Source organism: Podarcis muralis, chromosome 1, assembly GCF_964188315.1.
Source record: "Podarcis muralis chromosome 1, rPodMur119.hap1.1, whole genome shotgun sequence".
NCBI lineage: Eukaryota > Metazoa > Chordata > Lepidosauria > Squamata > Lacertidae > Podarcis > Podarcis muralis.
In genome coordinates, this window is record NC_135655.1 from 10,367,878 (window position 1) to 10,392,882 (window position 25,005).

General features: G+C 46.2%; 1 protein-coding gene across 1 annotated transcript in view; it reads left to right on the plus strand.

Moving 5' to 3' along the window:
- The first annotated feature begins 1,859 nt into the window (after positions 1–1,859).
- RHOJ (ras homolog family member J) overlaps positions 1,860–25,005 on the plus strand; it is a 65,336-nt gene continuing 42,190 nt past the window's right edge. Inside the window, exon 1 of the mRNA XM_028741178.2 lies at positions 1,860–2,589. Within this exon, the coding sequence (XP_028597011.2) occupies positions 2,427–2,589 (163 nt within the window). The 5' untranslated portion in view covers positions 1,860–2,426. The remainder of the gene's footprint in view (positions 2,590–25,005) is intronic.

A 25,005-nucleotide genomic window follows, 5' to 3' on the forward strand; every position in this document is an offset into this window, starting at 1 on the left:
GCGCAGGTCAAACATTCAAGCGCACGCACACAATTTTATTAATGGGACTTGTGTCTTTGGCACCCATCCCTTTTAGGCCCATTTCACTATTTATAATAGGGGTGTGGAACGGGCGAGGGAGGGGGGTGGTCCTCTAGATAAAGCTGGACTCCAATTCCCAACAGCCCCAGCTGGCTTGGCAAGAGCAGAGGATGATGGGAGTTGGAGTCTAGCAACGCACGGATGCCTTCTCCAGGCTCCCTGCACCTGGTTTATAACAAGTGCGAGCTGCAAAAGAAATGTGCCGGTATATCTTCATTCTCTAACAAGAGTGCTCCATCTAGCCAGCCAATTCTTCCACTCTGAATGCCATAGCATAGAATGCCATTTGGGGCTCAAGAAAGTCAATTCCTCACCCTACATTCCAAAAACCCCTAATTGACTGACCCCCTTCACTTCTCTTGAGTTTTATTTTTTTTTAAGTTTTATTCATTTATTAACATTCTTATGTTACATCGGTAAACATTACAATATTACATAACAAGGCATATTATAATATAATTTTCAGCATGTATACAAAGTTTATATACCTAAAGAAGAAAAAACAAGGACAAAAAACTATTCCCAAATCATATATGTACCAACACTTTGGACTTCCTGTCTATCCCGTTGTATATTCCTTTTTTACAAATGAATGTACAGTGGACACTCGGGTTGTGAACGTGATCTGTGCAGGATGCACGTTCGCAACCCACAGCGGTGCATCTGTGCACGCACGGGTTGCAATTCGGCGCTTCTGTGCATGCGCGACCACCGAAACCTGGAAGTAAACCATTCCGGGTTTCACCACTTGCGCATGCGCAAACACTCAAAATGACGTCATGTGCATGCGCAGAAGCAACGAATTGCGACCTGCGCACCCGCAGGTGCAGGTTGCGTTCTACTCAGGATGCGAACGGGGCTCCGGAACGGATCCCGTTCGCATCCAGAGGTACCACTGTATTATTGACGGTTGTGTTTTGTTTCCCTGCCTATGGAATTATTATTATTATTATTATTATTATTATTATTATTATTATTATTATTATCCCCATTTTATCCTCACCACAACCCTGTGATGTACGGTAGGTTAGGGCTGAGAGACAGTGACAGGCCTAAAGTTATCCAATGGCCTTCGTGGATCAGTGGGGATTTGAACCCCAATTTCCCACTGCTTCAGCCACCACACCACGGTTTCGAGATGGTCAGCAACAAGCGAATGCCAGCTTCTTCAGAGGCTGGCGAGGGCACCGTGGCAGCTTCTGCCAGCCTCTGCACCTGCAGCCTAACACAGCAGAGCACATTCGGCCAATAATAATGCCTATTAGGGAGAAGGAGAAAACCCAGTTGGGTCCTATCTAGCCAGCAGATTCTGGTTGGTCAGCAGATACTTGCACTCCTGCGTCTAAACAGAAGCAGTCTATCTGATTTGAAATGCCAGAAGTGGTGCCCTTAAAGGACCACGACCTTTCTTAACTTGTCCCAGATGCTATCAGTTGTGCCTCGCATGGAGGGGTCAGCCCAAGGCTAACTCCTTTGGCATCATCTGTATGTAGATCTCTATCGCATATTTGCCTGCTGCTGCTGGCGACTCCTTGCGAGGGGGCACAGAGCCGAAAGCCCCCAGCCCCCCGAGTTACAGAACTGCCTTTTTACAATGTCGCTCCCCAGTGCCTCTGGGGTCGTGGCAGCGTTCAGGCCAGTCTCCCCAGAGCAGGAGGCCTCCGAACTTCATCCTGCGCCGAGACCTCTAGCACTTTTCTTCCTCCACATTCTGGCAGAGTTCCTGCAAAGTACAAACACATACAGAGCTCCTATTGTTCGCAGCCCTTCACGAGCCCCACTCGTCCTAATATGGAATTCGGCAGGAAATCCATGATTTCCTGACATACAGCAAGCTGGGGGAAATAAAGGGGTTGCGTGGAAATGAAAACCGTCCATTAAACCCCTCCAGCTTCCCTTCTCCGCTTGGGAATGCGATGGCCAGTGGGGTGGGCTTAGCACAAATCCCAGATTTTTCAGGCCGGAGCAAGGAAGAGAAGGAGGCACTCTGTTCCTCAGACGGCGTCTATTTTTAACCAAAGTCTTTCTGCATCCAAGATGAAGGTTTCCTGACTCGGGCTCACAACACGCTCGTGCCCCTATTATTGACTTATTTATTCTTCCCCCGCGTGGTTTTCTTCTCGGCTTGAGAAAGTTCGGGCTGGGACAAGCTTGGGATTCGGCGCGATGATTTCGTGAAGGCCCACTACTTTGAAAAGAAAACAAAAGGGGGAGGGAAACGACTACAGAAACTAACAGAAAGAAACTACAGAAAGCAGGCTTTTTGGGAGCAGGGACCTCGCTGCTTCCATGTATGCCTGAGATTCTGGGGGAAGCGGGCAGGTAGATAAAAACAAAGAGTCAGGATGAGCAGCAAAGAGGGAGAACACCTTGACGGCAGCGTGAAGAAGATGCTTAAATGTGTGGTCGTCGGGGATGGAGCCGTGGGCAAGACCTGCCTGCTGATGAGCTACGCCAACGATGCCTTTCCGGAAGAGTACGTTCCTACGGTGTTTGACCACTACGCAGGTAAGAGCACACTTGTTTCTCCTGCCCTGAGCAGAGACTTATATCACAGTGGGGGGGGGGGGTTCCTGGGCCACACAGTACCACTCCCCCCCCCCATGTTAAAAATGTGGCCCTTACTGTAACAACTTCATGTTGAGTACCGGCACTTTTATGATTTCCTAAAAAGAAAAGCACTGCTTCTACGTTACATGGGATGAGAAGCTAAAGTTGGGTGGCAGAATTCAGGACAGTACTGATTCAGATTTTGGGTGGCTTCAGATTTTTTGGGGGCGTGGGTGGTTTCCTTCATTTTGTATCCTCCCTTTTGCAAAGATGTTCTGCGTACGAAGCGACAAAGGAGCAGATCACGGCTACTTCGTCTGCTCGCCTTCTGTGTGCTCATTTCTGTACCTGCACAGAGATTGGGTTTTTTTGAGGGTGGGGAGAGCTAGAACTCCACACCTGAGGTGGAACTGTTCTGAGTCTATCGCCTCTGTTCATTGTCACGTTCTGTTGGTTGGCTCAAATACAAATTCTGCTTTCCTTTTGTTCTAATGGCATGTTGTGGTTATTGGAAATGTACTCATTTTCCAGTCCCATCATTCCCACCCCCACCCCGTAATTCACCTCTGGAGTTTCCATCTCTTGCAAAAAATATAAATAAATGGGGATCTCTGTATTGGATAAGAACTCCCCAGCAGAGTCGTGGTGTCGAAAGTGTGAGGTCACAGGGCCAAGCTGTGGAGGATGGTTGCCAGGGAGATAGAAGCTCCTCCTCTGCCTAGCCTGGCGAGTGTTCTGATTGGGCTACAGGCCCACGCATCTGTTTACTGGATTGGGGCAGAGTGACACACAAACACGCCAATCCCCTCCCAATAAGACTGGTTACCCTTTTGTATGAACACCAAGCCATCGTCTGAATTAGGATGCATACTAGATGTTTCTTCAAGACAGAAACCCCTGATGTGCTAGATTTATACATGCAGGGATTTCTTTGTTTATTTATTGCTAAGGAGGAGAATTTAGCCACCTGAGTTTCCACTTGCAGTGAGACAGCCCAGGCACAGGTGTGTCGTCTCACTGAGAACTAGGCCTGTGAAGGAACGGGGGATAAATGCAGTTCAGTTAGCATTTAAAGACAGAATTACCTAATTCACACAAAATTAACAAGATGCAAACCATAGACACCGGCATTCTTCAAATTTGCACTTCCCCAAATTTTACAGTACAAGCTCTCTGGCCAAAAAATTGGGGAAAGTGTACATAAAAAATGCACAATTTGGGGGGGGGGTTGTTTTGTTTTGAGGGAGGTGGAATTTTTAAAATAATTCAAATTTTTTGAAGATGAAATCTGTGGAGGGAGAAGTGGGAGAGCAGGGATGGGGAACCTGAGACCCTCCAGAGGTCACCAGACTACAATTCCCATCATCCGTGAGCATTGGTGATCTTGGCTGGGAGAGATGGGAGAGGAAGTCCAACGAGCTCTGAGGGGCCACAGTTTCCCCCACCCATGGTGAGGGCCACTTTGGGGAAAGGGTGGAATAAAAATGTAAATAAATAAGTGCTGAGATCTGAAACGGCCTCCTCGATAGACAATCGGGCGTGTGAGTCCTGCTCACCTTTCTTTAAAAGGAATAAAATAATTTAGAGGGGGCAAATCAACATCGCACTATGGCAACCATCAAATCAGTACAGTCATACCTCGGGTTGCGAACGCGGCGGGTTGCACGTTTTTGGGTTACAGACTGTGCCAAACCCGGAAGTACAGGAACGGGTTACTTCCGGATTTCGGCGCTCGCACATGCGCAGAAACACTAAATTGCGCTTTGCACATGCACAGAAGTGCAGGATCACGTCACATGCATGCGCAGACGCAGCACTGTGGGTTGCGAACACTGCGGGTTGCGAACGTGCCTCCCGCACAGATCACGTTCGCAACCCGAGGTATGACTGTACCAGTTTTTCATCTTGCTGGATGGAACAAGCCCCATGTGCTGTTTGGGGGGTCTGGGCCAATTTTGGGGGCTCAGGGACGTGCAGTGGGTGAAGAGGGGGAGAAAGCCCCATTGCACTAGGAGGAGTTAGCGCGATCCCACCCTGGATTTGGAAAATTATATAGAGCCAGGGTGGAGCAGTGGTGAGAGTGTTGGACCAGGACTTGAGTTCAAATCCTGACTCAGTCCTGAAGCTCACCTCAGTCCCATCATTGCCTCCCAGTCTAGCCTACCTCACAGGGTTGTTGTTAGGATTAACTGAGGAGGGAGAGAACCACTCACATGTCACCTCGAGTTCCTTGGAGGAAAAGGAGGGATATTAGTGTAATAACAACAGCGACAATCCTCTCTTTCCCCAAGCAGATATCACTTTCTTCCACAAGAGAGCAAATCGATTGAGTCTGAAATTCAGAGACCACCAACCTACCCCATAGGTCAGAAACAGCTCTAGGCTGGGTGGGTGGTGGTTGCTTTTTGTTGTTCCTGAATCAATTTCCATTTGTACACTTCGAGCATTTGAAGATCTAAAACGCACTTGTGTTCTCTGTCAAATTCATCCTTTCCCTCTCCCTTGGGGCGAATGAGTCATACATCACAACCGTCAGATCTTGCCTCCAAACAGAATTTTAGGGGGCAGCTGGAGATCCTTCTTGGCCCAGTTTGAATAGGCTATTATTATTATTATTATTATTATTATTATTATTATTATTATTATTATATCTATCCTCTATCTATCTGTCATCATCATCATCATTATTATTATTATTATTATTATTATTATTATTATTATTATTATTATTATTATCTCAGAGTTAAGAGTCCAGAGTGTCCCAGAGTTTTACATTTTGAAGGAACTGGTGTTTCTGAGTTTGGCTAACATGTGGAAGCAATACAGAGGAGTTACTAAGAGTGCTAGGCTAGGACCGGGGAGAGCTGAGTTCGAATCATGGTGGCCGTTTATGTGTCATTTTGGTGGATGTTGCATTCAAATGGTGCAAGCCACCTTGAATCCTGAACTTGGCAGAAAGGCAGGATATAAATATTACTAATACTAATAATACTTGCTGGTTTCCAGACCCTTCATCATCTTGGTTGCTCTCTTCTGCCCAGTTTTTCCTTTGTCAATATCCTTCTAAAACTGTGCTGCCCAGAACTGGAAATGAATTGGACGGGAGGGGGGAGGGGGGAGGCTTATTGCTGCAGTGCCTACTGACATAAGGCAACACTCTCCAATGCTCCATTTTGTGCAAAGTTTGGGTCCCCTACACTCTCTTCTCTCTGTCTATGAATGGGGAAACTGGTGTTCCATATGTCTGCCCCTCATATCTAGTTTGGTCCTAAAATTGCAGGGGACCATTAAACTGGATGGCAGTCATGATGGCGAAAAGTGTTTGGAAGTGTTAGTGTTTGGATTTGATATCCCGCTTTATCACTACCTGAAGGAGTCTCAAAGCGGCTAACATTCTCCTTTCCCTTCCTCCCCCACAACAAACACTCTGTGAGGTGAGTGGGGCTGAGAGACTTCAGGGAAGTGTGACTAGCCCAAGGTCACCCAGCAGCTGCATGTGGAGGAGCGGAGACGCAAACCCGATTCACCAGATTACGAGTCCACTGCTCTTAACCACTACACCACACTGGCTCTGAGCGAGGGCAAAGTGGAAGGGGAAAAGTTGTGGGATAAAGTGGGGCAAGCCTTAATGCAATGCAGAGTTCAAGCCCTCTATATTACAGTGGTACCTTGGGTTACAGACGCTTCAGGTTACATACACTACAGGTTACAGACTCCGCTAACCCAGAAATATTACCTCGGGTTAAGAACTTTGCTTCAGGATGAGAACAGAAATCGTGCGGCAGCAGCGGGAGGCCCCATTAGCTAAAGCGGTGCTTCAGGTTAAGAACAGTTTCAGGTTAAGAACAGACCTCCGGAACGAATTAAGTACTTAACCCGAGGTACCACTGTACTAGACTGGGGGTGGAGAAACCTCTCATTTGCAGGCCAGATCTGGGCAAATACTGTAACCTAGATGACATTATCCTATTAGCACGGACTGAAAATGCTAAACATACATGGTTTGTTTCCATAGTACCTGCTTACATAGACATTCCCTTAATCTCTCTTGTTTGAAATGCTGTATTTGAATTATGGGTGTTTACATTTTAACATTTCAACGGGAACAATTTTATTGGGTGTTTTCATTATGGCTGTTTATACCTTAATCTTCATGTAACAGGGTTTTATATTTTGTAAACCACTTAGAGCCTGTTTTGGCACTGAGTGGAAGATTAATTAATTCATTACTTAATTAAGAATTAATTAATTAAGAGAGAGAGAGCTTTGTGGTTGCAGAAGCAGAAAGCCGTGACTTTGGTACGAAGTGACTTGAAGCTGTTTTTTCCCCACATGTATAGAGCAGGGAGGAACAGCTGCAATATTGCGCCTGTATAAATCGCATAGAAATCAATAAAGGCATTCTCACATGGCTATTTCAGAGCCATGAAAAGTCTTGGCTGTTTTGGTTCCCAGCTGTGAGCCAGTGCTGAGCATCTGCCAGCATGAGTCAGCGTTTGGCACGCAGCTGCAAAGTCCGGGCCAATTTGCATAGCATTCTGACATGTGGACTTTACACACTGTGGACTATGGGAATAAGTGCTCCTCCCGTGTCATGTGTAAAATGCGGCGCGGAACATGCGGAGGGCCTCTTTATCCATCTGCTGGATTAACCACCCATTGTGCACCCTGCATTACAGTGGACGTTCTGCGTGTCAGGATACTGTGCAAATCTGCCTTTTGCTTTACAAGCACTGTATATAGCTCCAGTTGCCATCACATGAAGAAGAACACTGTAGAGCCTTGGTCAGACTACACCAGGTGTTATGTACTGAAGTTCTCACCCTGGGCCAGCAGGGGGATACTGTAAATAGTTATGCAAATGAAGGACCGAAAGTGACGTTCAGTGATTGGATAGTTTTAGAAAGTTGCTACAGTTACGTTGTTCTGGAGCTCTATATAAGCAGCCTGACTGAGCTCTTCAGTTCAGTTCTGTTCTGGCCTCTGAATAAACAAGAGCTGTTTGAAGAATCGCTGTATCCAGTTATGGGTGCCCCAGTTTAAGAAGGATATTGACAAGCTGGAAGGTGTGCAGAGGAGGGCGACCGAGATGATCAAGGGTCTGGAAACCAAGCCTGATGAGGAACGGTTGAAGGAGTTGGCTAGGTTTAGCCTGGAAAAGAGGAGACTGAGAGGAGATAGGATAGCCCTCTTCAAACATCTTAACCTTTAAAGCCCTAAACGGCCTTGGTCCAGTATACCTGAAGGAGAGTCTCCACCTCCATCGTTCAGGCCGGACACTGAGGTCCAGCGCCAAGGGCCTTCTGGCACTGCAAGAAGCCAAGTTACAGGGAACCAGGCAGAGGGCCTTCTCGGTAGTGGCACCCACCCTGTGGAACGCCCTCCCACCAGATGTCAAAGAGAAAAATAACTACCAAACTTTTAGAAGAAATCTGAAGGCAGCCCTGTTTAGGGAAGCTTTTAATGTTTAATAGGTTATTGTATTTTAGTGTTTTGTTGGAAACCACCCAGGGTGGCTGGGGAAATTATTATTGGCTGTCACATGGTGCAAGCTTGTTTTCTCCTGCTCTGGAAGGTAGGACTTGAACCTATGGCTTCAAGTTACACGAAAGGAGATTCCAACTAAACATCAGGAAGAGCTTTCAGGCAGAAAGAGCTGTTTGACAGTGGAACAAACTCCGTCAGGAAGTGACAGACTCTCCTTCCTTGGAGGTTTTTAAGCAGAGGTTGGATAGCCATCTGTCATGGATGCTTTAGCTGAGATTCCTGCCTTGCAGGGGGTTGGACTAGATGACCCTCGGAGTCCCTTCCATCTCTTCAACTCTATGATTCTATGATTCTCCCTTTCTCCCTAATAGTAGAACACTGGTGTGGTCATCCATTGAAGCTGAGTGTTGGAAGATCCAGGACAGACAACAGGAAGTAGCTTTGGCCTGATCCCATCTTCCATAGATCTCAGTGCAGTTCACAACATAAAAATACAAGATAAAAAACCCCATAATATACCATAATAAAAACAGCAATAAACCAATAACCCCGCCTCCTCTCCACCCCCTCCCACAACTCATCTAAAACATATCAGGTATTAATCAGACAAACAGCTGGTTGAAGAGGAATTGATTTGCCTTGTGCCTAAAGGTGTACAGTGGACGCTTGGGTTGCAACCAGTGACCAGTGACATCTGCACATGCGCAAAGTGTGATTTAGCGCTTCTGCACATGCGTAAACGCCAAAACCTAGAAGTAACCATTCTGGTACTTCCGGGTTCGCAACCTGGGTGCGCAACCCGAAATCGCACAACCCGAAGCATCTGTAACCCGAGATATGACTGTATAATGAAGGCACCAGGCGGGCCTCTTTGGAGAGAGCATTCCACAAGCAGGGAGCCACCACAGAAAAGGCCTGTTCTCATGTTGCCACCCTCCGGACCTCTTGTGGAGGAGGCACACAAAACAGGGCATCAGATGGTGATTTCAGGGTCTGGGTCAGTTCATATGGGGGGGGGAGGCATCCTTGAGGTATTGTGGTCCTGAGCAGTTTAAGGCTGTACAGGTTAAAACCAGCACTTTGCATGGAGACGAACTGGCAGCCAGTGGATTCAGTCCAGAATCAGTGCAATATGCTCAAACCATGTTGCCTATGCAACATATCTAATGTGTTTGAGAAGACTAAACAATGAGTTTCCTAATAATAACCAAAGAGTCACTCAGCGCAACTTTGAAGGAAATCCAGGGTGTTTGAGAAACTGATCAAAGTCTTGGGATGCCAACAAAGCCTTTTATTACGCCAGACATTGTCAGGGGAAGGTAAATAGAAACACTTCCTGCCGTCTCCCTGGACAATGAAGAGTCTTGAAACTTCAAAAAAGAAAGACATAACATGTTTAGCATTGTGGGAATGTTCAGGGTGGCAGGAGATGATATATTGTTTATTAATATCCTTCCTAACTTGCTTTAGCAAGTTGCTTTATGTAGCAGAGTTGTTGTTGTTTAGTCGTTTAGTCGTGTCCGACTCTTCGTGACCCCCTGGACCAGAGCACGCCAGGCACTCCTGTCTTCCACTGCCTCCCGCAGTTTGGTCAAACTCATGCTGGTAGCTTCGAGAACACTGTCCAACCATCTCGTCCTCTGTCGTCCCCTTCTCCTTGTGCCCTCCATCTTTCCCAGCATCAGGGTCTTTTCCAGGGAGTCTTCTCTTCTCATGAGGTGGCCAAAGTACATTAACATGGAAATGCACAATTAAAATGCTGAATGCAAGAAGAGCATTAAAACACAGCATATATAAGAGAGAGTTGAAGCAGCAATCAATACGATTGAAGGCGGAGGTTGAGGTCTGGCAATCAGGTCCCTTCCCCTGATCTCCTGACCTGAATGTCCTCTTCTTAGTTGAATTGAATTTGATTTTAAAATCAGTTTAAAATTATCATCAATGAGAAGAATAGGGCGAGCCCTTAATATACACACCAAGTGTCAAAAGCCAGGGCAAAAAATGAGCAGAATTGGTAATTTGTGCAGAATTGTGATTTGTGCGGCAGACTGCTTAAAACACGCCTGCCAGACACAGCAAATATGGAGGAGGGGGCGTTGCTCGATGATTTAATTTCAGGAAACTTCCAAACTCCAGCTATTTAAAAAAAGAAGAAGGGGAGGCCATGTTTTCTATTAAAATCCCTGGCGAAACCCCGAAAGGAGCTCTCAGAATGTTGGCTTTATTTTCCCCGTTTTGCTTGGACAGCAGCAGCTGTATTGCAAAGCAGGGGGAATTTGTGGATATTAATAAAGCCTCAGAAAATGTTTGTCCTTTGGGGAATGTGACAAAAATAACACAATGAAAATGGTCCATTGACACTGAAGTTGCCCTCGCTATTTACGTCCATGTATATATAAATGTGTGCATGTCTTTTGCAAAATCTCCCGGGGGCAGGAAATGGTGGGGAGGTTATAAAACTGCCTCTAGTTTTCTAAAAAGTCGTGGCAAGTCTGTTTAAAAAAAAGAAGTAAATCAATATATTTGACGGGTAAATGATACTCTACCCAAAAAAATAGTCAGCTGCTACCTATAACTACATACTTGAATACCTGGGAGGGCTGGTTGAATTTCTGTAGTTTGGATTTGCTAGTAGTTGTTATGGACTGTTATGTTAGTTCCTTTCATTTGTATTGTTGTTGTTGTTTAGTCGTTTAGTCGTGTCCGACTCTTCGTGACCCCATGGACCAGAGCACGCCAGGCACCTCTGTCCTCCACTACCTCCCGCAGTTTGGTCAAACTCATGCTGGTAACCTCGAAAACACTATCCAACCATCTCATCCTCTGTCGTCCCCTTCTCCTTGTGCCCTCCATCTTTCCCAGCATCAGTGTCTTCTCCAGGGAGTCTTCTCTTCTCATGAGGTGGCCAAAGTACTGGAGCCTCAGCTTCACGATCTGTCCTTCCAGTGAGCACTCAGGGCTGATTTCCTTCAAAATGGATAGGTTTGATCTTCTTGCAGTCCATGGGACTCTCAAGAGTCTTCTCCAGCACCATAATTTGTATAGCTGCTTTAAAAGGATATTTTTAAATGGTGTTTTGGGGGAAACTGCCTCCCTCTACAAATCAGGCATGTACATAGCCCTTTTCATCTTTAAGTAGAGATCTTTATCCCACTCTGTATTGGATTTGAAATTGTTTTTACGTAGCAAAGTGTTTTTAATTGGTTTTACATTTTAAAAGTGTTTTTAATGGTTATAACTGTTTTTTATTATTATTATCTATTAAATTCAGCAATTGCTTTCATTAGCGATGTTTTCATTGCGAAATCCCTTTGAGGTATTTTATGGGAAGTGATTCACAAATGGAATGAAACAAAAGCACACTTTGTCTGTGGTTGGTGGGTTTTTTTTAACGCATCTTTTGTACCGCTCAGAGATTTATTTGAAATATGGAACGATATATTTCTCCTTTAAGGCTGGGCCACCGTCAGCCTTCTAAATCCGCCCATCCAGCTAACTCTAAGCTTGCCTGACATTTCCTGGTTATCGGGTGTAAAAATGGCATCGGGGGGAATTTTGCCAAATGTCAGGAAAAACGCAGTTTATGGGGAAAATGCTTACGAACTTAACTTTTTGAAATATGGCAATGCTAGCTAACTGTGCCCAGGAGTTTCCATGTTTGGTTAAAAAAAAAAAGGTAAAGGTAAAGGACACTTGGACAGTTAAGTCCAGTCAAAGGACTATGGGTTGCGGTGCTCATCTCGCTTTTAGGCCAAGGGAGCCGGTGTTTGTCCACAGACAGCTTTCCAGGTCATGTGGCCAGCAAGACTAAACTGCTTCTGGCGCAATGGGACACCATGATGGAAACCAGAGTGCACGGAAATGCCATTTTACCTTCCCGCCACAGTGGTACCTATTTATCTACTTGCAGTGGTGTGCTTTCGAACTGCTAGGTTGGCAGGAGCTGGGACAGAGCAACGGGAGCTCACCACATCACGGGGATTTGAAAAGCCGACCTTCCAATTGGCAAGCCCAAGAGGCTCAGTGGTTTAGACCGCAGTGCCACCCGTGTCCCCTTTTTTTACTTTTTACCACAGAGCCTAGGGCTTGTCGATAAGAAGGTCAGCAGTTTGAATCCACGCCACGGGGTGAGCTCCCGTTGCTCGGTCCCTGCTCCTGCCCACCTAGCAGTTCGAAAGCACGTCAAAGTGCAAGTAGATAAATAGGTACTGCTCCAGCGGGAAGGTAAACGGCGTTTCCATGCGCTGCTCTGGTTCGCCAGAAGCGGCTTAGTCATGCTGGCCACATGACCCGGAAGCTGTACGCCGGCTCCCTTGGCCAATAAAGCGAGATGAGCGCCGCAACCCCAGAGTCGGTCACAACTTGACCTAATGGTCAGGGGTCCCTTTACCTTTACCTATGTTTGGTGCGGTTTAATCAAACCTTGATTAACTTTTACTAAGTCCAGGAGTTTTGGGGAGGATCTGGCACCCAAGAGTTTAGGGCATCCTTGCCCCCGTCCCCTCCAAATTTATAACAATCCCAAGAGGATATTTTCTACCATTTCTGTTTAGGGCCATTGGAAAGCATGGCTTAAATGATGCTATAGTTTGTGGGTGTGGGTGGGTAAAAAAATATAACTGATGCTCTGTGGATAATGTTTTGGTTTCAAATAAGAGTGTTTACAGGTTTGTTGATGATGATGATGATGAAAGGGGGGGCCTACAGCTACAATCCTAATCCATTAGCCCCCAGTGAATTCAGCGGGGCTTACTTCTATATAGACCTGGCTAGGATTGCAGCCTTAGGAAGTCAGCAAATAAACAAGTCCTATTTGCCAGCCATTTAAGGGATGCGGATGGCGCTGTGGGTTAAACCACAGAGCCTAGGACTTGCCGATCAGAAGGTCGGCGGTTCGAATCCCTGCGATGGGGTGAGCTCCCGTTGCTCGGTCCCTGCTCCTGCCAACCTAGCAGTTCAAAAACATGTCAAAGTGCAAGTAGATAAATAGGTACCGCTCTGGCGGGAAGGTAAATGGCATTTCCGTGCGCTGCTCTGGTTCGCCAGAAGCGGCTTAGTCATGCTGGCCACATGACCCGGAAGCTGTACGCCGGCTCCCTTGGCCAATAAAGCAAGATGTGTGTCGCAACCCCAGAGTTGGTCACGACTGGACCTAATATTCAGGGGTCCCTTTACCTTTATTTGCCAGCCAAGATGCTTGTGGAAAACATGCAAGGTGCCCCTGAGCCTAATGGGATCTCCCCTCAAACGGATTCCAGCAACTTGCATTCAGAAGCGTTGCTGCATACAGCGACGGAGTGCTATCCACAAGGTATGCAAGCAGCCCACTGACTTCTGCTTCTACCTCTGCAACTCATTGTCACGGGCAAGTCCCAGCCAAAGCAATGCACACGGCAAAGTTAAGTATTTATTGTCAGAGATAACACTTCACAGTTGCTCCTACAGCTCTGGATCTCTGCTCATCTAGCAGCTAGACAGCTATTCCCAAGTCTGTGCTCTATGGAGCAGTTGCAGCAACGGGGAACCACCCAGTCCGCCAGTTTATGTACCTTCCCCCAACAAGCTGGGTGCACGTAGCCAGAGACTATGCCTGCGTTGGAACTTCCTCTGCTCCTCCCTTTTCAGTCCCCTCCTGGTTCTGGATGACAGTGGTGCAGGAGAGGGTGGGGAAGCACCTGGCCTTTCACTTGCCTGACCTGCCACTTCCTCCTCTTCTTCTGACCCATAGGAGCCAACTCCTAGGGGCCGAGGTCCCTTTGGCTGCCCACCCCATAAAATATCTGAGAGGGCAGGGGCCCCGAAGTTTATGAACATTGCCATTCAAATGGTGTGTGTGTGCCACGTCTTGTGATCGGTTATGCAGGAAGGAGTTTACTTGGAGCCCCCCAACCCATATTTTATTCAAGTTGGCGCCCCTGTTCTGACTCATCCTGTACTCCACCCCCCATCTCTGAAGCTTCCCCTGCCTCTGATTCTTGCCTCCTTTTTGAAAATAGTGTTTATTTGATTTTACAAGCATAGAGATATAACAATACCAAATAAATATCCACATTTAAAGATTTCTCTGAATCTCTAGACTCCCCCCCCCATCCCCTCCATGGATCTTATTGTGAATGTTTTCAACTGCATTTGTTGTTGTTTAGTCGTTTAGTCGTGTCCAGCTCTTCATGACCCCCTGGACCAGAGCACGCCAGGCCCTCCTGTCTTCCACTGCCTCCCGCAGTTTGGTCAAACTCATGCTGGTAGCTTCGAGAACACTGTCCAACCATCTCGTCCTCTGTCGTCCCCTTCTCCTTGTGCCCTCCATCTTTCCCAACATCAGGGTCTTTTCCAGGGAGTCTTCTCTTCTCATGAGGTGGCCAAAGTATTGGAGCCTCAGCTTCACGATCTGTCCTTCCAGTGAGCACTCAGGGCTGATTTCCTTAAGAATGGATCAGTTTGATCTTCTTGCAGTCCATGGGACTCTCAAGAGTCTCCTGCAGCACCAGAATTCAAAAGCATTTCATAATCCATATTTTGTATCTGCCCATATTATGCATAGGATTTGTTACATTACAAGTGTTATTAAAATCCTGCTAATCTTCTCATCTGCTTTCAGTGGTCTCCTAAATAAGTAATAACCCCCCCCCCCCATTCTTTCTTGAAGTTTTTGTCTTCTTGGTTCCTGAGCTTTCCAGGCAGTTTTGCCATTTCAACGTAGTCCATCAGCTTGATTTGCCATTCCTCTCTGGTCGGGACCTTGTCTTCTTTCCATCTCTGGGCTGATTCTTGCCTCCTTGCTGGTACAGGCCCCTACAACCTCCCCCCAAGTAAGATTCCAGCCCCCTCACCCCCAGGGGCACACTGATTTGTGTCCTGCCAGGCCCTGACATCTATGCTCACACTAAAAGTTTTAAATTTGCAAGGTGTTTCTTGGCCCCACTTTTTTCCTGCTCTAGTTTCCCCTGCAACCTGGGGCAATTATTTCAAGGCCAAGGCCCACTCAACGAAGGCAGGTTGTCCACACGTGAGTGTACAGCACTCTCTCCCTGAAACACCCCAGATGGAGTTTTCATGCGTGGCCCAAGCTCAACTCACACTGGGCCCTCTTAAACGGCCGTCATCCACACATTCAGCTGTGAGTCATTGAGTGATAAGTCATGAGGTGAGAAGATATCGAGTGATATATCTGCATGAGTGACTCGTCAGCCCCAGTTGGGTTCGTGATGGGTAGAGAAGCAAACTTCAGATGACTGTGCTCAAGCCAGCAGTGACTTCTGAAGCTTTTAACCTTGTTGAAAGTCTTCCCCACCACTTCTCACCAGGGTCGGATTGAGGTTTGAGGAGGCCCTAAGCTACTGAAGGTAATGGGGCCCTTTATATGTCCAGCTGTCCTTTGTCAACAACAAATTGTCGCTGTTTTTTGTGTTGAATATATGCTATATGGTCATTTATGGACCTAATAGGTATCTAAAGCCATTTGCACATAACAAAATATGTATTTTATCAAAGTAATTGTTGAACCGAAATACAATTAAGAAGAAGTATATTAATAGTGGAATACAGTTAAGAAGAAGTATATTAATAGTGAAACAATTGTTAAGCTCTAACTTAAAATGATTTTTTATTCATAACAAACTTAATAATGCAAACACATTGGCATTTGGCAATAACAAAAGTTCTGTTAGACTCTCCGGATATGAATTAAATTCATTCCAGGGGTCCGTACGTAATCCGAAAAGTCCGTAACTGGAGGTGCCGCTTCTGCGCCTATGCACAGCGCAATAGAGCGCTTCTGCGCATGCATGCGTGGCACAATAGAGCGCTTCTGCACATGTGTGCGTGGCGAAACCCGGAAGTATACACTTCCAGGTTTGCCACGTTCGCAAACCAAAAGTTACGTATCCAGAGCGGTACGTAACTCGAGGGTCCACTGTAGAGACATCCTACCATACGCTCCAACATTTCTCCAATGAAAATAGGGATGTCCTAAGGAAAAGCGGGACGTTCCGGGATGAAAACAGAAACTGGGAGGTCTTCTGTAAATCCAGGACTGTCCCTGGAAAACAGGGACACTTGGAGGGTCTGGCAATGCAATTGCATCCCACCCACTTCTAAAAGGCCACAGATAGTTAAAGGCCAAAGCTGTGCAGGTTCCATTATATACATTGGAAAGTCGTGGAAAACACAGTTTTTTTGTTTTGTTTTGTTTTAAAAGATATTTATTAAAGTTTTTTTAAAAGTTGAAACAGACATCCCCAACCATACACAAGAAATAAGAAAAAACAGTGTCCCATTCAAGCAAACACATAAAAATACAATGCACATCTAAAGAGAAAAGAGAAAAAAGAAAAAAGACCTATAAAAACATAAAAATCCAATTTCTTACTAAAGTTTTTTCGTATCCCTCTTTCCAGACTCCCTCACATCTCCCTTTTCTGTGTTCCTTTTTACACGATCATATTCAGCAGTACCTTTCCTCTTTCAAATCTTATTCTGTATTATACATTTCAGTTATTATGTCTCCAATTTTTACCCCTTGTTTCCAATTATTTATATTTGACATAATATTATTCTAGCTTTTTTCACCCTTATTCTTATAAAACATTCTTTGCCTACTCCTTTCAACTAAGTCACTAATGCCATATTATCTTTATATCTTGCATCATTTTAACATTCATACAATTTACAATGCTTTTGCAGGTAGTCCTTAAATTTCTTCCAGTCCTCTTCCACTAACTCTTCTCCCAGGTCTCGGATTCTGCCAGTCATTTCTGCCAATTCCATGTAGTCTATCAGTTGCATCTGCCATTCTTCCAGAGTGGGCAAATCTTGTGTCTTCCAGTGTTTTGCGATGAGTATTCTTGCTGCTGTTGTTGCATACATAAAGAAAGTTCTGTCCTTCTTTGGCACCATTTGGCCAACAATGCCCAAAAGGAAGGCCTCTGGTTTCTTAGGGAAGGTATATTTAAATACCTTTTTCAATTCATTATAGATCATTTCCCAGAAAGCCTTGACCCTTGGGCACGGTGGAAAACACAGTTTAAGGCACCTGGGGAGAAAGATACTGGAGCACTCCAAACTATTATTATTTTTTTAATAATAATTAGTTAATTAAATTATTTATTTATTGAATTCATCCATAGATCTCAGGGCAGTTCATAAATCATTTGCTCATGCATCCACACAGAAAATAATGGATCTAGCTGGAAGGCAACACATAGAGATTGTTATAATACCACCATTGTTGTTGTTGTTGATGATGATGATGATGATGTTTTATATCTACATGATAGACACTGTACAGTGGGTCTTTGATTGTTTAATTTAATCCATTCCGGGAGTCCATTCGACTCCCAAAATCATTCAAAAAACCAAGGCATGGTTTCCGATTGGCTGCAGGAGCTTCCTGCACTCAACTGGAAGCTGAGTCAGACATTCGGCTTCCGAAAAACGTTTGCAAACCGAAACACTCACTTCCGGGTTTGCAGCGTTCTGGAGCTAATTTGTCCGGAAGCTGAGCCGTTCAAGAAGCAAGATACCACTGTACATTCTTAGAAAGTTGCATAATCTTGGAAGGTGCATAGCTGTGATAATCATGAACAGACCCTTCTAAATTTCCCACTGGACTACTGAGGACAGGAAATCGTAGTCACATGGGCAACTGACGTGCAGAGCTCCTTAACTGCCCCCAGAGTCAGACTTGGGTCTTTCAAACTTCAGCGGCATCCCTGTGCAAGACCTCTCACTGTCCATTCTCCTCAATTCGCGATGTTGTCGTTTCCACGCCTTGCAGTGCCCCCGAGGCTCATCTCCCAGTGGAACCAGTCACGCTGCCTGTTATGTACTAAAGTTCTCACCCTGGGCCAGCAGGGGGGTACTGTAAACAGTTATGCAAATGAAGGATCGAAAGTGACGTTCTGTGATTGGATAGTTTTAGAAAGTTGGTACAGTAATGTTGTACTGGAGCTCTATATAAGCAGGCTGACTGAGCCCTTCAGTTCAGTTCTGTTCTGGCCTCTGAATAAACAAGAGCTGTTTGAAGAATCGCTGTGTCGTCTGATATGTTCACCCACAACTTAACACTGCCCCAAATCCGCTTCTGCTTCCAAACTTACTCCATCGCCCACACCAGCTCCATTTATTACAGAGGCTGAGTTCTGCTTGCCTGCTTCAGACGGCATTTGGTTCAGCATAAGAAGTAATCTGCAGACTCGAGACTTGTTTAAATTGCTGACACCGAGATTGCAGAAGGAAGAGTCGAGGCTCTTGGGATGAACGAAGCCTGGCTGCACTTATTCTCCCAAATTCACAGCTCTACCGGGAAACGCAGTGTGTTCAAATTAACTTGAAGTCACAGGGAGGAGGGTTAAATGGATTCTCAGTCATGTATCCCCATGAGAGTCAATCCCGCCCCCCAACGTCTAAGCCAGAGGTAAACAGCAACACGCTGGGTGTCCCGGTGTCATTTATTTACATGTTGTGCCTTGAAGAGACTTGTTGCCACCTCCAATCGAGCATCAGTGATCATTAAAGCAATTGAAAGCCATTTGCTTTCCCAGGTGACGCAGGAAAGTGGTATTTACAGTCAATCTACCCAGAGAATTGCGGAGTCTTTTGAGCAAGATCCATTGGGAACTCCTTCTGCGTAATCACTGCTTAAAAGGAGCGGGTACTGCCCCTGCCCCGCTCAGTTTCACTGTGTTTGTGAAAGGCCTGTGGCTTCAGGCGCAGCGGCCAAATGTGGCCCCCAAGTGCTCTCTATCTGGCCCTTGGAACACTCTCCAGGCCGCCTCCCCCTCTCCACACACCACACTCCTCATTGGCCCTGGAACTCTTGCTTGGACAAGAAGATTTGGTTTTTATTTATCTATTAAATTCATATACAGTCGTACCCTGGAAAACGGAATCCATTCCAGAAGTCTGTTTGACTTCTGAAACGTTCGGAAACCAAAGTGCGGCTTCTGATTGGTTGCAAGAAGCCGCAGAAGCTCCATTGGACGTTCGGCTTCCAAAAGAACGTACGAAAACTGGAACACTCACTTCCGGTTTTTGATCGTTCGGGAGCCGGAACATTTGATTCCCAAGGCATTCGTGAGCCGAGGTACGACTGTACAGTCATACCTCATGTTACGTTTGCTTCATGATACGTTTTTTTCAGGTTGCGTCCTGCAGCGACCTGGAAGTACCGGAAAGGGTTACTTCCGGGTTTCGCCGCTCACGCATGCGCAGACGCGCAAAACGACGTCGCGTGCATGCACAGAAGCGGCGAATCACAACCCGCGCAGACACAGACGCAGACGCGCCGCTGCAGGTTGCGTTCTATTCATGTTGCAAATGGGCCTCCGGAATGGATCCCCTTCGCAACCAGAGGTACCACTGTACAAGATATTTAACTTTAATTATCTATTTTTAATTATCCATTAAATCCATATATCACCCTTCATCTGAAGATCTTAGGGCAGTTTACAACATAAAAACCATGCGAGGGTAGCCAATGGGTCTGTTTCTGTATGTGCTATAGAGGGAAATGAGGGGGTTGTGAACCTGGGAAAGGAGCCCATCTAGGAAGTAGGAAAACCCTGGTCCTAAACTGCCACAGCAGAATATCTTCAGGAGAAGAAAGGCTATGAAGAAAGTCCTAGGAGTTCCTAAGGCGGTTGGATGGGGCTTTGCTTTGCTTGCCTCATAGAATCATAGAGTTGGAATAGACCACAAGGGCCATCGAGTCCAACCCCCTGCCAAGCAGGAAACACCACCAGAGCACTCCTGACATATGGTTGTCAAGCCTCTGCTTAAAGACCTCCAAAGAAGGAGACTCCACCACACTCCTTGGCAGCAAATTCCACTGTCAAACAGCTCTTACTGTCAGGAAGTTCTTCCTAATGTTTAGGTGGAATCTTCTTTCTTGTAGTTTGGATCCATTGCTCCGTGTCCGCTTCTCTGGAGCAGCAGAAAACAACCTTTCTCCCTCCTCTATATGACATCCTTTTATATATTTGAAGATGGCTATCATATCACCCCTTAACCTCCTCTTCTCCAGGCTAAACATGCCCAGCTCCCTTAGCCGTTCCTCATTGCCTCCTTCCAGCAATTCCTGTAGCCAAGCTGGTGCTAGATGTATTGCTCTGATTTCCTTTGGGCTACATCCCTGAGACCAAGAGGAGGGTCTTATTGCTGTTATTAATGGTGTGCCTTTGGTATCAATAGGATGAATAAAAACTAGCTCCACCCCCAGACATTCACATTTTCCGCCGCTGGCTCCACTCCAGACATCCACACATGGGGAAAGAGGTGCACTTGCATTCATATAACTGATGTCTCTAGAAGCACACAAGAGGGACGGCCATTTCCCCTTCTCATTTTGAAATGCCTTCCTCATTTACGTCCAGGTTTTCCCGGACACGTTTAGAAATAGGGCAGGATAATGGCATCTGGGTGGATTTTCAGCAAATCAGCAAAATGTATGGGAAAACACAGGCGTATGGCAGGGGAGGTTGATATATTTTTAAAATAATATTAATATTAATCAATATTAATATATTAATACTAAAATATTAAAATTAATATATTAATATTAATATTAATATATTAATATATTAATATATTAATATATTAATATATTAATATATTAATATATTAATATATTAATATATTAATATATTAATATATTAATATATTAATTAACACTATTGTTTTAATTAATTAAAATTAAAATTAATTAACATTACTATTTAAATAATTAATTAACATTAAAATCAATCAATATTGATAAATCGTTTAAAATTGAGCTGAAGGGGGGGGAAAGCCCAACAACTTTGTCCGGATTTTCACTTTGGGGAATATGTGGCAACACTCATTTAGACAATGTATTGCCATGTTTGCAATCTATGGACAATACAGAGGTGGGGATGCTGCCCAGAAATGATTTCATTTTCGTCCGGTCAGGCTGACGTCTGAGGTAAGCCTGACTCACGTGCCGAACGCCTCTTGCCAACCATAAGCAGCTCAGGAAACAAAGATATGAGACAGAGTGATGAGCTCAACGCTAGCGACAGGAACGCCCAGCTTGTTGGAAAAGTTGGAGGGGTTCAGGGAGAGGAAAGAGAGGCACCTATGAATGTTTGCAACATGATTTCTTAGAGATGCTGAGCTAAGGTTGTGCTCCTGGGTACAAAAAGGTATGACAAAGCCTCTACCTACAAATTTCTATTTACCGTATTTTTCGCCCTATAGGACGCACTTTTTCCCCTCCAAAAATGAAGCGGAAATGTGTGTGCGTCCTATGGGGCGAATGCAGGCTTTCGCTGAAGCCATCCGCAAGCCGTGGGAGCCCGCGGGAGTTCCCCCCGGGCTCCCACGGCTTGCGCAGCGCTGCCTGCACCCCGAAGCCCCGGCGCGCTGAGCAGTCGCGCCGGGGCTTCGGGTAGCTCTGTGCAAGCCATGGGAGGGCTCCCCCGGCTTGCGCAGCGCTGCCTCTTATCCCGAAGCCCCGGCACGCTGAGCAGTCACACCGGGGCTTCGGGTAGCTCTGCGCAAGCCGCGGGAAGGCTCCCCCGGCTTGCACAGAGCTGCCTCTTATCCTGAAGCCCCGGCGCGCTGAGCAGCTGCACCAGGGCTTCGGGTAGCTTTGCGCAAGCCGGGGGAGCCCTCCCCCGGCTTGTGCAGCGCTGCCTCTTATCCGGAAGCTACCCAGTGTGGCTCCCATGGCTTGCGGAGAGCAGCCTGTTCTGGGGGCTGGGGTCGGGGGAAGCTCGGGCTTCCCCCGCCCCAGCCTATTGCCTTGGGGGGGGGATAATTTTTTTTCCCTTTATTTCCCCCCCAAAAAAACTAGGTGCGTCTTATGGGCCAGTGCGCCCTATGGGGCGAAAAATACGGTACTTATTATTATTATTATTATTATTATTATTAATCACATTTGTATACCACCTTTCATCCGTAGACCTCAGGGCAGTTCACAGCATAAAAACACAAGATAAAAACACAAAATACCGAATAAAAACACCAATAAAAAACCCCACAAGCCAATACAACCCCCATCTCACATGCAGCAGAGTGAGGAGCGAATGAAATGGTAGAATTTTTTGAGGCAGTAGAATCCTAGCTGTCAACCGTCCCTTATTTGGCGGGAAAGTCCCTTATCCCAGCGCCGTGTCCCGCTGCTGTCCCTTATTGATGATGTCCCTTAAATTTCCCGAGTTTCAAAGGAAGCAGCTCCTCTCCCTCCCTCCCTGCCAGCCAGGGAGGAGGGAGGCTCCAACTGTGTTGCTTGGCTGCATTGCTCACCCAGTAAGGAGTCTAAGAACGACTGGGGGGTGGAGCTTGCATGCCTTGTGCCGATCAAATTGGCCGCGTTGCCTGGGGACTCGCCTTTGCTCAGTGCTTCCCAGCGGAGAGGTGACGGTGGTTTTCCTGGCTGCATCCCCTTTGCCGGGTTGCTGCGCTGTGGGAACCACTGCTTGAGGCTTTGTTTGGCTGCTGGCTGGGCTTTCTGCCTTTGGCTCGGAGGGGCTCAGAAGTTGAACATACCTGTGCCTTGGAAATCCCTTATTTTGGCTGCTGATCCCTTATTTTTGAGGCTGCTGGTCCCTTATTTTCAAATCTGTAAGTTGACAGCTATGAGTAGAATGGACTACGGCCATATTCACACCACACATCTGAAGCGTGATGACAGCGCTTCAGCCAGTCATGGCTCTCCCCCCCCCCCCCAAAAAAAAAGAATTATGGGAGCTGTAGTGTGTTAAGAGCAGGGGCGGCATGTCCTAGAATCAATCATAGAATCATAGAGTTGGAATAGACCACAAGGGCCATTGAGTCCAACCCCCTGCCAAGCAGGAAACACCATCAGAGCACTCCTGACATATGGTTGTCAAGCCTCTGCTTAAAGACCTCCAAAGAAGGAGACTCCACCACACTCCTTGGCAGCAAATTCCACTGTCAAACAGCTCTTACTGTCAGGAAGTTCTTCCTAATGTTTAGGTGGAATCTTCTTTCTTGTAGTTTGGATCCATTGCTCCTGTTTCGCTGCCTGAGGACATTCTGGGATCAAATCAGAAACCTGTAAATCCGGGACGCTTGGAGGGTCTGTAGAACATAGCCATGCTGCTTGCACATTTCCCAGGGGCATCAAGTTGGCCATTGTCGACTAGATGGGCCATTGGCCACCAGAGCTCTTCTTATGTATCTTTAGCATGGAGAAGATTAGTCCCCTGCCATTTGGCCCTGAGAATGGAAGGCAGAAGCTCTGAGGAATTCTAGAAAACACCCTCCATTGTTTTCCATTGCCCAGGCCTTTATCAGAGTTGATTAAGCCCCGATTTGCCATGCTTCATTAAGGCTCTCAGCGGGTGTTTCCTTCATAACCTGCTGAGCACACACTTGAGGTCACTGCCAGAGCCAAACTGTCGCCATGACTCACTAGGCCTGCAGAGGAGGTTTGTATTGTGATAATTAGAGAGCCGCAGCGAGGTTTTAACATGGTTCTGGGAAAGTCAGGGAAGGAAGAAAAGAAGAGGAGGATGTTATTAGAAAGCACGAGCTTAGCTATTAAAACTGTCTGTGCGGGGAGAGCTAGTCTGGGTGGCAAAAGGGCAGGAAGGAATTAAGCCAGTGGTCAATTTCTTAAAAGACACGTGTCCAGGAAGGCTTGGTGCTGTGGTCAGAAAATGGACTGGCAAACAGTGAAAATGATGATGGTGATGATGACGACAACAATAAAAAATATTATTATTAATTATTATTATTATTATTATTATTATTATTATTATTATTATTATTATTATTACATCTGGCCAGGCCTCCCCAACCACTCTGGGCGGCTTCCAACAAAATATTAGGTAAAGGTAAAGGGACCCCTGACCATTAGGTCCAGTCAAGACCGACACTGGGGTTGGGGCGCTCATCTCGCTTTATTGGCCGAAGGAGCCGGCGTACAGCTTCCTGGTCATGTGGCCAGCATGACGAACCAGAGCAGTGCACGGAAACACCGTTTACCTTCCCGCCAGAGTGGTACCTATTTATCTACTTGCACTTTGACGTGCTTTCAAACTGCTAGGTTGGCAGGAGCAGGGACCAAGCAACGGGAGCTCACCCCGTGGCGTGGATTCAAACCGCCAACCTTCTGATCGGCAAGTCCTAGGCTCTGTGGTTTAACCCACAGCACCACCTGCTTCCCTTAACAGAATATTAAAAACACAATGAAACATCAAACATTAAAAGCTTCCCTAAACAGGGCTGTCTTCAGATGTCTTCTAAAAGTCTGGTAGTTGTTTTTCTCTTTGACATCTAGTGGGAGGGCATTCCACAGGGCAGGTGCCACTACCGAGAAGGCCCTCTGCCTGGTTCCCTGTAACCTCGCTTCTTTCAGTGAGGGAACCGCCAGAAGGCCTCGGCGCTGGACCTCAGTGTCTGGGCTGAATGATGGGGGTGGAGATGTTTCAGAAGAAGCAAGCTATGATCCATTTGTTCAGTCCCCAGTTGGCAATCAAGGTGCCCTATTGGAAGGAACTGGAACAGCCAGGAAGTCTTCAGAAGCAGGTTCAGAAATCTAACCTTGGAGGTTACCAGAGCAGGGATTGAAATGACCTGGTTATCACTGCCAAAGATGAGCTCCGGTTAGCAATAAACATCTTCCCTCCAGGTAATCAAAAGGTCTGATGCTTGGGGGTGACATTCAGGCCTCAGGTTCCCCACCTGGGCATTTGATCTTCCGAGTGCCATTGAGAATTAGACCATTATTATCCCTATATTGCAAGTGGTAAATTGAGGCCAAGGCAGCGCACATAATGGCAGAGGTGAAGACTGAGGACTCAGCTACGTTAGTAAGAGAACAACATTCTGAATGTGTTATAAACATGCAACACTAGATGGTGCCAGAGAGCAAAAAAAAATCTATGCAATTTTTAAATA